Consider the following 15,750-nt stretch of genomic DNA (forward strand, 5'->3'; position numbering starts at 1 on the left):
CTGTAACCAGAGCAATTATTGGGTTAGGTTGCCAGTTACTTTACAGTTTGTGGGTATAGGGCTGGATTTGCTTATGGTGCGCCCCTAGGCCTCTCGTACCCATCTTCTATGCATTTGCACTCTCCCCACCCCCCATGGGTGCTTGCTCCTCCTGCCCTTGTGCCGCCTCCATGCCCTCCACGCCCTTGCACCACCTCCTGTTCTGATTGGCTGCCATGGGGACTGCATATGCTGCAAGCGGACGGCATCCCCCCACCATATCTTTGCAGCCCTAGGCCCAGGCATTTGTATAGTACCCCCAGAACTAATACCACGATGACAAAGTGTCAAATTCACGTTTATTTCTCCCAGAACTCAAAGCAGGATTACACAGTGGCAGTTCAATATATAATATACCCAAAACACATAGCAAGATGACACAGTGGTAATTCTATGTATAATACCCCCAAAATTTACAGCAGGATAAATGCAGAAGTAGATTCACAGATAACACCCCCTGAACACAGCAATTTTTCTGTACAATAACCTCAGCATATACATCAGAATAGAGTATAAATCTCATTTTTCAAATGTTAAAAATCAGGACTAATTAAGCCAAGGATTGATTACTGAAAGAAATGGAGATGAAGAGCCAAAATCGTACAAGATAATAGTCTTAAGTGTGGGAAGTAAACAGGTAAGCAACAGGTAAATACACCATTAGGGGGTCCAGGGGGGCCCACATCACTAGTGCAGAGAGCACAATTGCAAACAATTTCATAAGTGACCCCCTATATCAATAACTGTACACTCAGAATGAAAGAGAATGAAATAATGAATAGTGGCATGATTGGACCTGCTCTAGTTGTTCCCATTATAGTGCAAATATTTGTACACTTAACCTAAAGGTACTAAATGGCAGTAAGCTTGCCCAGGTGAAATAAGCCTTCCCAACCAATAAGATGTTTGTTTGTGACAAGTAAATGCTCCCTGCTGATTGGTTGCTATAGGTGCCTAGACCTGTAGCAAACTTTGTCCCTTTTATTACATTTCCCCATTTACAATATAGTTATGTGCCTTTAGAATGATTTGAGAGGCAAAACTTCAGCAGGGGGTGGATTGGCCACTTAAAATAAGGATATCCTACCTTAGGAGATAGTACAAGGACATACAGTAGTTACTAAGCACAATATATTAGAAAAACTGTATTTTATAGTTGTCATATAAAATGGCTCATCATATATTAAGAATGTCACCCCTCACAAATCTCATGTCATTGTACAATACTAAACGGCACACTTAATTTTTTTCTTAATAATTAACAGACAATCATTAACTGTATGAGAAAGAAATTTATTCTGAACAAGAATAGCATTAAGCTCCACATCCTTGTCTTGGTGGAGAGGAAATGTCCTTATGGTTTAAATTTACACACAAAGTGATTTTGTATGTTACATGGGGCATCATTCCATTTCTCAAATCCTGAGGAGAGAAAGAAAGAGATTATTGAGGACAAAATGTATAAAACCACTGCACTGAAATTTAGTGAGAATATGAAACGTACTCTGTACAGTATCTAGACTTCTCCAGTTTTTCCTATTTAGTGGGCCAGTCCCCAAGACAACCCCCTGACAATTGAGGAACTAATATAAAATGGCAAATATTTTTTAATGCAAATAAAAATGTACTGCAGTCTAAGGAAGCTCTCTCTCTTTCAAACAAGATTTTTTTATCAGCAATAAACCCTTGTTTTCAGTATTTGTCCGAATCCCCAAATCCTTGGGTATGAATTCGGCTGAATATGGAACTAAATCTGAACCGGAAAGCGGAAAGTGGTGAAATTGAAGGGAAAAGTCAGGAAATGCCATAGTGTGGGTAGCTAATTTTCTCATTACATAGGGTTCGAATTCGGTTCGGCAAGGCTCTTAGTCAAATGCAAATCCTGCTAAAAATGGCTGAACCAAACCATCGATGCATCCTTAATAATAGGTGCTTCAATTAAGGAGCTTCACTACCACTCACTAACTGTATGTGACTTGACAGGTCCCTTGAGTGAGCTGGTTAGTTTATATAGCCCTATCCTGTGTGCCCCACAGACACCTACACACAGAAGTAGATGTACTGCAATTATATAGCGTATGTATGATTAGTTACAGTAAAACACTTTGGGAAATAGTGTAACTAAAATTACAGATGGTTTCTCTGAATCTCCAGTCTTTTAAAGTTTGTTTCCAATTGATTTTATTTTCATGGCATAATATATATTTTATAAGTGCTTATAGTTTGCCTACAAATAGTAATAATGGTAAAATTTCATTCAAACTTTACTGAAGCAGCATTGCTAAACTCCAGTTAGAACCAGTGCTGGAATTTATGCTCTGCCTAACACTTACTGGTTTCCACTGCCAGCTCCCCACAGTACTCCTCATTATTGACATTATTTGGCTCTCCATTTTTCCAGTTTCGGTAATTATACATTGAGCCGTCATTCCACTTCCATCTACGGTTCTAAAAGGAAAAATAAAATCATCCAGTAAATGATGTTGAGTGCTTATTGCACCAAAGTATTAATCAGTGCTTGGCTTTCATAATTAACCACATATCATTTAGGTTGATTATAAGGATAGGTGGTTAAGTACATGTCACTCACTAGCAAAGATGTTTATGGATCTATATGTGATTTAATTTGTTGGCACATCTGTGCTTAAACCAGCAAACTCTTACCTGTTCGGGGTCATGGAGACCTATCCAGACATCTCCATTGACTTGATAAGCAGATACATGACTTGCAATTATGTCAGCTTCAGCATTATCCAAGATGGAGGCCAAATGTGCACCATGTCCATAACTGACACACTCAAACTACAGGATGTATTAAAGGTAATGTTAGTGAACCAGACAATTGTTCATATAATACTGAAAAATTCTGCCATGCATGATCAGATCTGTATGGCTGATACGGCAGCTTTCTAACAAACAATGAAAGAATTGCATATGTAGGGCCAAAATATTACTTTTAAGTTGTCTCACTCTATTCTGATTAGATTTGATAACTAAAAGCTGCTAATATATTTTCTAGCCAGCATAGAAGAGCATATTTGTGCCCAACCTGGTTGTTGTATCTGCCTGCTTACTTAGTGATCTGACTGTACAGTCCATATCATGTAGTCTGTTTATGGGATTTTATGGTAAGTGGCTGTACTTTTTGTAGTTATATATCCTTTATTAACATTTAATGTGCTATTTTGGTTAATGAAGAATATTAGACTGATGGTTTCTTGAAGATAGCAGGCCAGTAACTGCCCATTAAATGAGTTCTGCTGATTGCTTATGTATGTTTAACTTATAGCAAGCACCAGTTTTGCACCCCTGAGTGTGTCTGAGGAACAATTTTCTTACCTCAGCTTCAGACCAACTCAGTTTAAAACGAAAATATCCATAGCAATGAGACTTGTAGTAAAACCATCCGTAAGGGCATGAAGAACGTGGGGCAGCTGCGGGATATACAGAGATTCATTAAGCATGATGGCTGTTACAGATTTCGATCCCAAAGCATGAAGGGTTTATAATTCCATATGTATGCTGTATGTTTCCCACTGGTCAAGTATGTAAGCGTGGTTAATATTTCTTGCGTAGGTACAGCTCAATAGTATTCTAAGACAGTTTGCAAATTGTTTTTATTTTTTAGTCTATTTTTCAAATAATGGCCCTTTTTGTGCTGCAAATATCTAGTTTGCAATACAAATGGTTCTGGTTGTTTGGCTTGTTTTAGGCTACTGTGGCATAGTTGCATCATGGGAGCCTTTGGGTGACTTTTTGGGTCTCATGGGAAATGCCTTTTAAGGTAAAACACAGATGACTACATTTGCAAAGATATCCCAAGCCCAGTCTTACTATGACTCTTTTGTTATTTGTTGTAAAATAGGCCATGCATAGAGTATAGCAGAGCCTTAGTACATAACGGCGGGGCTGAAAAAACTGCTTCATTTTTTCTATTGATGTAAAACATTATATATACACAGTTTGACAATATAAGGCATATGTAACAAAATTTGAATTTTTAAGTTCTTTTTGAATTCAGAAAAACTCAAATATTTATGAAAAAATGCACAACTTGATTACTTGAAAAATGTGGAAAAAACAACTTTACCTCAGCAAAATCACATTTGCCCTTTTCAATGAGTCTGTGATTAAATCTCATACACCACCTCTCATTGGCTTCAACCTGATCTCACCAGCTTTTGGATGCTAACTTTATTTATAACTGTATTTTCTGTGCATTAAATATCTTAAAAATTTGAGTTTAGGAAACTGGAATTCACGATTTTTGCCACAAAAACTGGAATCGCTGTACAAAGTCAAATTAAAATGTTGCTAAATCTACCTCTACAAGTAACCTTTACGGATCAGAGCCAAGCATCTTTAATAACATTCTGCCTTCCTGATCAGCCCCCTTCCCTCCCACACTCACCATCTGACAGCGACACTCCGAGAATCACACAGCCTAAGAGGACAACGAGTGAGGAGGAGGTGACAGACATTCTGAAGATGATGAAACAAGATTAGTTATTATGAACATTTACAATAGACAGGATACAATTCTGTTAAATAAAACTTTATACATGATTAAGCAAAGAAGACATTACTAGAGAGTATGAAAGACATTGAAATAACACAATGAAGCAGTAAAGTCAACATAAATACCTTTCAGGCAGGCTACTGGAACATGTGTTTAACCTATTTTTTTATTCCTGATCTTCCCTGCATGTTTCAGGCTGAATAGCCATTCTGTTAGCTGTGTAGCCCTTACCTGCTGCTGCTGTGATTGTCTCCCAGTGTGTGGCTACAGATATCTGTGGCCAAGTTTTTATAAGAGACCCCTCGTACAAAATATTCTGCAGCCCAAAAGGGTGGGGACTGTCACTAACAGATGGTGAGCATAAATAACCTGGCCTAATTATGTAATATACTTATTTAATGTTATCAGCGGGTGTAGCCCCCACACCCAGGCAACTATATGACATGGAAATTAGCTTCTGGCATGCATAAACATGCACTTTATGGTGCCCTTTGAGAGCAGATTGGCCACTGCCATTTGTACTTTATTCTGAATAGCAAAGCTGCACGAAGAATGTGTCCTGTTGGTACACTGACTCCTTCAGTGTGATTCCTTTGCAAATACTAAACTGGCTTGTAGTGGTATGTTTATTATGTAGTACAGGGGTCCTCAAACTTTTTATGCAGGGGGACAGTTCATGGTCCCTCAATTTCAACAGCAATATGGTTGCTAGGATCCAAATTGCCATAGCAACCAAGCAGTGGTGATAGTTGTAGTTCTACGGCATTATTAAATTCGGAAATTGTAGTAATAGTAGTAGTCAAGGAAATAAACACCCACACACTATGGTTTATAACACATGTGCTACAGGCAAACACAATGCTACAGTACTATAGTGAATAAAACCGTTATAACGTTAGTTTAGGTGGTGAGGTTCAACAGAGGTTCCCTTAAAAGCTGCAGTAATTTCATTAAGTTTAGATCCCGGGGGCCTTTGGTCAAAATAGCCAACTTCAATGGGAGATTATGTGTCTAGGCACTTTCAAGTCCTACAAGAGATTCTCCCCAAAAACCCTTGATACTGGGGGGACATATTTGGTTTGTTCCTGTGCTACAGGTAGCCAAGGGGCTTCCTTAACCCAAGCAGGGAAGGTGCACGCTTCTCGCTTCTCTCCCTCTGCACTCTTCCTCTTAAACACACCATTTGTGAACATTTTTAATTTAATAAGCAATACAATGTTATACCAAACAGATATTTATTTCAATTGACAATCAGTGCAATCCTGCCAACTATGCCAAATGTAATGCTACGGCACTATTAAGTTCAGAAATTGCAGTAATAGGTCAAGGAAATAAACACCCACACACTAAACAGCTCTCCAGTTTGCAATTTCAGCAGCAATATGGTTGCTAGGATTCAAATTACCCTAGCAACCAAGCAGTGGTGATAGTTGTAGTGCTACGGCACTATTAAGTTCGGAAATTTCAGTAATACGTCAAGGAAATAAACACCCACACACTATGGTTTATAACGTGCTACTTTACTAAACAAAATGGCTAGAGACAAAAACAATGCTACAGTACTACAGTGAATAAAACTGTTATAACACTTAATACTTAGCTTTGTTTAGGTTGTGATGTTTGATTGGTTTAGAGGACCCAAGAAATAGGCTTGCACAAGGACTGTTCAGAAGGATCTCTTCTAGGACTTTGAAAGTGCCTAGACACATAGGGGCACATTTACTAACCCACGAATCCAAATCCGAATTGGAAAAATTCCGTTTGGAAAACGAACATTTTGCGACTTTTTCGTATTTTTTGCGACTTTTTGGAAATTGTCGCGACTTTTTCGTTACCAATACGATTTGCGCGAAAAAACTTGAGTTTTTCGTAGCCATTACGACTTGCGCGAAAAAACGCGAGTTTTTCGTAGCCATTACGATTCGCTCGTATCTTGTCGCGACTTTTTTGTATTGAGCGCTCGTAAGCGGCGGCCGAAACTTTCAGACTTAGCATGATTTTGGAAGCCTCCCATAGGACTCAATGGCACCCTGCAGCTCCAACCTGGCCCAAGAAAAGTCACCATACTGAAGCTTGAATAAATCCGAATGTTTTGTACTCGGCGCGAAAGCTGCGAAAAAAGTCGCGACTTTTTAACGCTCCGAAAAAATCGCAACATTTTGCGCAACTTTCGGAATGCCTACGAAAAAGGCGCGACTTTTCGCGCAAGTTTTAACGCTACGAAAAAATCGCCAGATTTTGCACAACTTTCGGAATGGCTACGAAAAAGTCACGACAATTTTCCGAAAAATCGCAAAATACCGATCATTACGAAAAAAACGCAATCAGACGCATTCGGCCCGTTCGTGGGTTAGTAAATGTGCCCCATAATCTCCCATTGAAGTTGGCTATTTTGACCATAGGCCCACAGGATCTAAACTTCAAGGGCTGCAGTTTGAACTTGCCTCTGTTGAACTTCACCGCCTAAAATAAGCTAAGTATTAAGTGTTATAAAGGTTTTATACACTGTAGTACTGTAGCATTGCGTGCATTGTTTAGGATTGTTTGTCTGTAGCCATTTTGTTTAGTAAAGTAGCACGTGTGTGGGTGTTTATTTCCTTGACATATTGCTGCAATTTCTGAATTTATTTGTCCCATAGCACAACAATAGTGTGAGTGAGAGACAGGAATATGAATAGGAGGGGAAATATAACAAATAAAAAGTATCAATAACAATAAAATTGTAGCCTCACAGAGCCTTTTTTTTTTGGCTTTTGGGGTCAGTGACTCTCATCTAAAAGATTTTCTAATATGAAACCATAAAGAATAAAAAATGAAGTCTAATTTAAAAACTGGTATAGACTGTTTGTTCTGTAACATACTAAAAGTGAACTTAAAGGTAAACTATCCCTTTAACATAATTGCTAATAAAAGCAGTGTTTCTGTTTGTTTGATTCTTAAAACAACAGGGGTTAAGGCTTCTCCGGGTCTTTTAATGAGATGGTTTGCAACATGTTTCAGGAGTCAGAGCCTGGAGTGCAGAGAATGGAAAAAATCAGATACATAAGTAATGGTAATTATAAATTACTTGTGCCCCTTTAAAAATGAAAAAATGTGGTATTTTTGAATTGCATTTTGAAAATTATCTGTGGTTTTGTATATTTTTTCATTTTTACATTTTATTACTCTGTTCATCAGATATGATGTAGTCAATACATTATTTAAGTGAGAAACTCCCCCTACTTCATGTTAGGAACATAAAACAGAACATCCTTGGAGAAACAGGAACTTTACCAATAAAAAAGAGACTCTGTTCTGTACCCCATTTATTCTTGAAAACAAAAATAAAGAATTTATAAAAAAAAAAAAAGAGACTCTGTTTTCATAAAAGTAACCAGGTTATGCACGTGGTTAATAGTATTTGATCCAGACAGCTGTCACATTGCCATTTTGGTACTATAAAAAAACTGACTTTCACTCCTGTGAGGTTAAATTGTCAGATGTTGTTCTTCTTGTGCTAATAGTGTTTTTTTTAGAAAGACTCAAACTGATGGATATTTTAAAAAATAAATAAGAAAGACTAGGAAAAAGCACAATTCTGAAGAAAAAAGTCAAGTTCCTATTAATAATAATTGGTATATGATATATGTGGCACAGAGCGCTTTTGTTTTGCAATAAAATGATGGCATTTATGCAGAAAAGGAATAATGTACAGTACACAAGCAAAGTAGCAAATGTGATTTTAATTTAAAGATAACAGAATTATTTGTTTAAATTCCAGTTATAGAGCAACTTCATGGCTTGAATTTACAAACATAGTTTCGACGTCCTCCACACCCAACATCATTCCACTTCTTATACTCTGAATAGAAAAGATGATAAAAGAAGTTAAAAACTGAATTTAAGAAATTAAAAATACTGTAATGAACTTTGCCTTTCCTTGTCTGAAAAGGGCTTAATTGTGCAGTGTTTTCAGTGTAGTTGGTGCTGGTGGAGGGTCTATGGAGCCCCTGGCAAGGCTGAGGGACACAAAAAGATCTCCATGTGGGATGGGTATGGACGGGTAGGGGGCAGGAGAGGTGAAGCCTATGTGCAACCCACCTGCAGACAGACTGCAGAGACCTGACACTATTTGCATAATTTGCAGTGGGCAAAGTGCAAACATTTAACATGAAAATTGTTCATGACCCCCTATATGTTGATGGCACTGATGAAACTAGATACCAGTTAATGGAACATTCATTAGAACTTATTGAAATAGTTAATACGAGACCATGCCTGGTAGGATATGACTAATTTATTGTAGGATGATACTGTGTGGCTAAATAACGTGCAAAGGTCAGAGATTAATACGTAAATGCTGGGTTGTGGCTGGGAATATTCAAAGTGTGACAGGCTACCCAGCAGCACCGGGACATGTGAATTTATAGGTTTATGAGTCTGTTATCATTATATATTTCTACAAAGCCAACAAATAAATTCTGACCCTTGTGCATGCATGGCAAAGACGTATTATTTGAAAACAATAATACAAGAAGAAACCAAAGACAGGTACCAAATTGTAACTTCCATCTCTGTACTATTAGGTGTACTATATAGTATAACCCAACGAATAGAATTTTGTTTTTTAATATGGAAAGCCTTACTTACTGGAGCCACCTAGAAGAACAACACAGAACTCTTTCCCCTTGGCATTATCTGGCAAACCCGATTTCCAAGCTTGAAAATTATACATGGACCCATCTGTCCACTTCCAGCGACCATTCTAAAGGAAAGCAGAACTATTTAGCATTATCTCTTTTCCAAAACAAATATGCAGTGACTTGTGATCCTTCTGAGTGTCCGAATGCACTCACCTTTTCTGGGTCATGTAAGCCTATCCATACCCCTTCTTTATCCTGGCTTGCAGACACATGACTTCCAATAATGGCAGCTTCAGCATCATCCATTATAGATGCCAAATGTGCGCCATGCCCATAACTGTTGCATTCATACTACAAGGTAGAGTGAAGATATTTACAATAAAATGGTATATTTACTTTACATTAGCAAGATAGATACAAGAAAAGTGTCTAAGGTGATGCTCAGTCTCAGTGACTATAATCTATAATTGCACAGTTCAGTGCAATACATTATATGCCAGCTGGTATTGGCAATGCTGACACTGGCACTGATGTCCTGACAGCTACAGAGAACTGTGACCCTGAGAAGCAAAATACAGAGATCTAGATTGTTGATCTTTTCTCTGTGATAAATATGGTGGCAACTGGAATATGGGTGAAATGAGCTGAAATAAGGATATAATAAAGAAATAAAGTCAGCATGTAAACCTTATAGAACACAAAATACATTGTAACCCCCCTAGACATCCATTTTAACATCCTACAAAGTATATGTATAAAACATAAAAATGTAGCGCATTTGTTTCAGTTACATATCACGTAACTCACCTCAGCATCAGCCCAGGGCACAGGGTTCTTACTTACAGCATAGCAATGTGACCTGTAGAAGAACCAGCCCGGGGGGCAGGCCATACGTACAGATGCACCTGAGAAAAAGAGAGAGAATACCAATTTTAACACTGAACTCCACAAACAGAAATGTCCCAAGACTAACAATACATAACAATACATGTTAAGTGTAAGGAAATATCAAATTTTAAGGAAGAGACAAAAATCAGCTACATCCAAAACGAGAAACAGCGACCTGAGGCTGATTTGTAATAGAAACATACCTTGAATTCTGAGTAACCAACACACACATCCCTTCGCTTCCTCATACTTTTAGTTTCCTATTATCACCTCCTTACCCACAGCATTTATGGGCTTATTTATTGATTTTGAGTTTGTTTTTCTAAATTGAATAAATTGCATATCAAATGCTCGCTTATTTATTAATGTGGCAAACATTAAAAACTCGAATATCTCAAAGTTTTGAGTTTACATAATCGAAACCTTGAATATCTTGGATTGAAAATATGGCTTGAATTTGCCTAGGACAATTTCCATTGACTTCTATAGAAACTCGTAAGCTTTTAGATGGCGAATTAGTGCATTAGAGTTTTCTGTTTTTTACACTTATTAAATACCAGAAATTCATGTTTTTCAACCATAGTTTGAATGAGTTTTTTTTTAGCACAAAAAAACTTGAATTGTAAAAAAAAAAAAATCAAACTTGAACGTTAATAGATCTCCCCCTTAATGTTATATTCTTTTCCACCTCATATTTGTAAGGCTTGCTCTACACATCTCCCTTCTCCCTGCTTACCCTGTGACTTTTCTTCTTATCTTCCATCCTCTTTACCCCATTTCCCATTGTCTAACTACCCCTTTTTCACTTATACTTTCTTATTAACTTTCATATTGTATCCCCACACCTAGATACATTTATACTTGGCTTGTCTACATGTAAGCAGGAAACCATTTTGCCACCTACACTCCCTCGTCCCTAATGCACTGCCTCATCCCTAATTATTATTATAGGTTCCTCTACCTCTTTCTTCTGGCTTACCATCTCTTTGATTCTTCCATGGTGCTTCCCATTGCTTATATTCCCTGTTTCCCATTATCTATGAGATTTTAGTCAGCTGCTGCCTTTCCCTTAGTCAGCTCTCTTGGTTTTTCCCCAGCTGTTCCCTATGCCCAACATACTTAAACATCTATGATGGGCACTATCAATTATAGACATGTTATTAATCCATCAGTCTGATATCATTAAGCACACCCACTTACTATTCTGCAACTTTGAAATGAGCAGGGATTGTACAGACTTGTGGATAGAGTAATAACAGCATTGGCAACACCGGGGTTAGATAAGGTCTCTATTTTATTGCAGCCAAAGATAGCCCTGTAACTATCTACATCTACACACCCAATACCTATTCTCAATATGTGATAAGAGAACCGCAATGAACAGTACCACTGCCGTAGATAAAACACAAGTGATTTTATGAGCACTGGGACAATACCAGATTCAGTGACCCCCTCAGTTATTATATCCAAATATATTTGAATCTTTGCAAATCTAAAACACACACACTATCTCTCATTGAATTTAACAATGAATGATCCTTGTAGGATCTGCTGATACGTATAACAAAAGAGTTGAAGTTGATTTAAAGGTGACACATATACCTTATTGGTCAATAAAAATGTATTGCTAAGGGTTGCTATGTACTGTATATAAAGTCATACTTGGGGAGAAATCGGTATAATGCTACAGCTCTCCTTCTCAGAGTTCAAAGATGTCATTTTCTTCCTAAAATCCTGATGGACATAATCATAGGGATTTTGTTTAGGGTCTGGTTTGGGGTACCTAAGTTCACCACCAAGATGCTCAGTCCAGTTACTGGTAAGAAAGTTAAGCTGCCCATACACACACCAATATTATCGTATGAAACAAGGTTTTGTACGATATTCGGTGCGTGTATGGTGGACTGATGAGGCGTCAGTTTCTTGCAAAAGCCTTGGATATTTCCATATTGCCGATCGGGTGGATCAGGCGCTCTTGAAGGTGTCCGAGCAAAGGCATGCGTTTAGGACTGAATCATCATTTCATTTATATGTAATGGGACTGTTTGTGAACATTTTGATTTGTGAGATTAGTTCGTAATACCCCAATTTCATTGGCTTTGGTTTATGTATTTTTCTATGTAACCTGCAAAAAAAGTGCATTACCAGGGATAATCTGTTTATAAATGTAAAGGATTTACACAGACACACAGAAAAATGATATTTATTCACCAGTGAACCCTTCCAGAGGACAGAATGGCATCCTTTAATAGTGATGATAGAATCTGTCCCATTTCCTTATACAGCACCTTACATGATCGGTAAGTGCTCCTCCTTCATGCATTGAAGTCCATGGGCAACAATGTTTTTACGCGCAACAGTTTTTTCTTATGAGTGACTTTTTTTTCCTTACTCCAACTGCATTCAAGGGGATGTAACCCCTGCTGTACTACCCTGCTCAACCAAACTTGACTCAGTTACTGCTGGAGTACAATTCCCATAATACTATAATGTCTAATGAAGGGTGAGGCATGCTGGGAGCTGTAGTCCAGCACCATTCAAGTCAATGGAGGTTTTTTATCTGCAAATTTTTTGTTGCAGAACATTTTTGTGTGTATGTTTTGAGAAAAAATTCTGCGATGGTGAGATGTTGAACTTTGCCTCAAGTCCATGTCTGCCAAAAAAATTCACTCATCACTATCCATTGATATTAAAAGAAATTGGATTTCATCTTAAATTGCAAAATATGTTTTTTATAGTGACAGCTGTGAAGTTTTGGAATTCTCTCTATGATGAGATTTTGCTGGCAGATTCATTAGATAATTTAGTAGAGAATTGGAGAGGCTTTAGTTGTGGGTTTTTTGCCTTCCTCTAGATAAACTGAACAAAAAGGCTGTACTTGATAGACACTTCTTTTTTCTCTTAAATAACTATATTACTATGGACCTTGGCTTATATATAGATAGATGATAGCATTTATGTATTAAATAAACGCAACATTTTCACTTCTCATTTAATTAAAATTTCAACAATGAAACATTAATACCAGCACAGGTATACAGCTTGCATACTCCCATGTTTCCAAAATAATCTGTCATCTCATTTTTAGGCTTCTGTAAAATGATGCAGATTATATGCTGTACCATTACACTTGTTTTGCCTGTACAGTTTGAAAGGTCTCCATTCAGCATGACTAAACCAATCACACACATCCAAAATCCAACCACGTTTGTTTAACCAATGCTGCAACATAAACTGAAGTAAAACTAATTACCCATTTTGTATATAAAATGATAAAAAAAGGCAGGGCACATATTTGTGCATTTCAAGCCAAATAAAAATTATGCCCCATAATTTCTGAAGCCAAACCTCAGAACTGAAATTACATTTACATTTATGTACAATAAATACTAGAAGTTGCCCCCTGCTCCCATGCCAGTAAGTGCTTAGAATTTAGTTGCAATGGCAGCTGATTTCTTATATTATGGCATTCTTTTCTAACTCAGTTCTTCCAGCAGTAACTTACCTTCTGTGAATTCCATCATGATAGTGACGTATCCTAGAACAGCCACAAGTACACCTGTAGTAGCAGCCATTGTGTATCTCTTACAATAGGTTGTTTAGTTTAAGTTGGTCCCAAGGTTTGTCCTGATTCTTGTAACTTCACTTATATCTTTTTCCCAGTTAGCCTGGACAAGCAGTGTATAAAGGAAAGAGCTGTTAGGGGTGGACAGATATTTAGGGAGCGGTCTCTGCGACTGAGTCAGACCTTGGTCATCTCTGGATATTGCCCTTGGAGGTGACAGATGTGCATAGTCAGTGAATGCAGAAGAGAAAGATTCCTCTCACACCCGGATAACAACTAAATGCATAACATCTGCTGTGTAGTTTGTTGTTGATGGGAATTAACAGATCGATTTGAGATGTTGTCAGAAGTGACTATGAATCAATATGCTTATCTTATCAGGGATGTTATAGAAGGTATACTGTAATACAAATGCATTCTGCTGGTTTTGCACCGTTGAATAAAGCAATATTTTATCTTTCCATGGCCAGTCCAAAAGCCGCAACCCTCACCTGGCCCCCCTCCCAACCCCAAGGGGTCTACTGCATTTTTATTTACACCACTTTTATTAACCCCTAGTCTAGAGTGACCCAGAGAAGGAACTTTTACAGCTGCTCCAGCATAGATGTCTGGACCTATACTTTATCAACAGAGTATATAGGATGATACAAATTTTCACCCAGCTTTAGGGCAATGATACACAAGCAGATCAGTCATCCATGATAAATCTCCTCTACCACAGGAAATTTATCTCTTGCAAATGTTTCCCAATGGCAATAATATAAAACACCGGTGGAAAACATTTGTGATGCTAGGTTGCCCAAAGTTTCATCACAAGGCAACTTCGGAAAAACAAACTGCTGCGCATGTTTTCTCACCAATTTACATTATTTCCATTGGAAAAGTTTTTGCAAGAGATAAGTCTCCCCCCAAGTAGCTCCCCATCTTTTTTTCTACTGATTCACTGCACATGCTCTGTGCTGCTGTCAATTACTGAGCTTTGGGACTAATGTACAATATACTTTATATAAATATATATAGAGTATAAATGTCACAAGATAAGGCTGAAGAGCAATTTATTCATATTCACACTACATGGCACCTCAGAAAACCAGCACAATTGGCATCGGTATTAAATAATAAGCCTTGTAACATCTTATATAGCAGGCCAATCTAATTTTCTGCTTTGATAATTTGTGACAACCCCTAAGCTTAGCTTCTTAGTAGCTGCTCAGAGCTCCTGTGACAAATTTGAAGGTCTGGATCATTGCTGCTGAAACTTAAGCCTGGTGCAGTAAGTTCAGTATATAAAATATGGGATCTTTAATCATTTTCATTTTTAGGGTTTAGTTCTCCTGTGCAGTGCAGTAAAGTCTGTGTCCATGTTCCCTTTTTGTGAGTCTTCAGAAGAAATTCTATGCCTCTGCCCATGAGGCAGGACTTCTGATGCTGCCCCTCGCTCCCTGTGTCTGCCGATAGTAGCTTTGCCTTGGGTCGAAGGAGCATTGCATAATCACGCTATCTGCACTAGAAGAGCCAAAATACCAATTGAAAAATTGGAATTTCGGTCCTTACAAATTACCAGGAGCGTCTTTTTGCCACCCTTGGTATCTTGCTTGCCACTGCCATCTGAGGTAAGTTTTTCATCTAATCTCATGGAAGCAGCACTCCTGTTAGTCTAATCTCAGTGGCGGGGCTTTTTGCCACCCTTGGTATCTTGCATGACACTGCCATCTGAGGTAAGTTTTTCATCTAACCTCATGGAAGCAGCACTCCTGTTAAGGTGGCCATACACGCACCGATAATATCGTACGAAACCTCGTTTCATACGATATTCGGTGCGTGTATGGTATTGTCGGCGAGTCGACCGATATCGCAGGAACCTGCTGATATCGACCGACTCGCCGATCGGACCAGTTGGAAAATTTTAATCGGGCGCCATAGAAGGCGCCTGATCAAAATCTCCCTTCAGAGCTGAATCGGCAGAAGGAGGTAGAAATCCTATTGTTTCTACCTCCTTACCTGCCGATTCAGCCCTGAATGGTGTGTGGCACATCTGACGATGTTTCTTGCGACCGATGGTCGCACAAAACATCGTCAGATCGCCACGTGTATGGCCACCTTTAGTCTAATATCAG

At 38.2% G+C, this 15,750-nt stretch overlaps 2 protein-coding genes across 2 annotated transcripts; both read right to left on the reverse strand.

The window, feature by feature from the left end:
• Window positions 1-321: 321 nt before the first annotated feature.
• On the reverse strand, window positions 322-4,890 carry reg4 (regenerating family member 4). The gene is made up of 6 exons (XM_004915988.3): window positions 4,790-4,890; window positions 4,451-4,521; window positions 3,379-3,473; window positions 2,704-2,841; window positions 2,373-2,487; window positions 322-1,461 (listed from the first exon to the last, which is right to left on the reverse strand). The coding sequence occupies exons 2-6, from the start codon at window positions 4,518-4,520 to the stop codon at window positions 1,394-1,396; spliced, it is 486 nt and encodes a 161-aa protein (XP_004916045.2). The 5' UTR covers window position 4,521; window positions 4,790-4,890; the 3' UTR covers window positions 322-1,393.
• A 3,375-nt stretch (window positions 4,891-8,265) lies between these two features.
• On the reverse strand, window positions 8,266-13,957 carry reg1b (regenerating family member 1 beta). The gene is made up of 5 exons (XM_002934582.4): window positions 13,574-13,957; window positions 9,988-10,085; window positions 9,394-9,531; window positions 9,188-9,302; window positions 8,266-8,399 (listed from the first exon to the last, which is right to left on the reverse strand). The coding sequence occupies exons 1-5, from the start codon at window positions 13,641-13,643 to the stop codon at window positions 8,332-8,334; spliced, it is 489 nt and encodes a 162-aa protein (XP_002934628.1). The 5' UTR covers window positions 13,644-13,957; the 3' UTR covers window positions 8,266-8,331.
• Window positions 13,958-15,750: the final 1,793 nt, after the last annotated feature.

The sequence above is a fragment of the Xenopus tropicalis genome, chromosome 3 (genome assembly GCF_000004195.4).
Source record: "Xenopus tropicalis strain Nigerian chromosome 3, UCB_Xtro_10.0, whole genome shotgun sequence".
NCBI classification, from domain to species: Eukaryota; Metazoa; Chordata; class Amphibia; order Anura; family Pipidae; genus Xenopus; species Xenopus tropicalis.

Coding starts and splice junctions, on each gene's coding strand:
- reg4 (XM_004915988.3), bottom strand. CDS start 4,520: ATGTCTGTCACCTCCTCCTCACTCGTTGTCCTCTTAGGCTGTGTGATT. Junction 3,474..4,450: donor CGGAGTGTCGCTGTCAGATG/GTGAGTGTGGGA, acceptor TATATCCCGCAG/CTGCCCCACGTTCTTCATGC. Junction 2,842..3,378: donor TGAGTTGGTCTGAAGCTGAG/GTAAGAAAATTG, acceptor TACATCCTGTAG/TTTGAGTGTGTCAGTTATGG.
- reg1b (XM_002934582.4), bottom strand. CDS start 13,643: ATGGCTGCTACTACAGGTGTACTTGTGGCTGTTCTAGGATACGTCACT. Junction 9,303..9,393: donor GCTTACATGACCCAGAAAAG/GTGAGTGCATTC, acceptor GCTTTCCTTTAG/AATGGTCGCTGGAAGTGGAC. Junction 8,400..9,187: donor TGTTCTTCTAGGTGGCTCCA/GTAAGTAAGGCT, acceptor TTTTCTATTCAG/AGTATAAGAAGTGGAATGAT.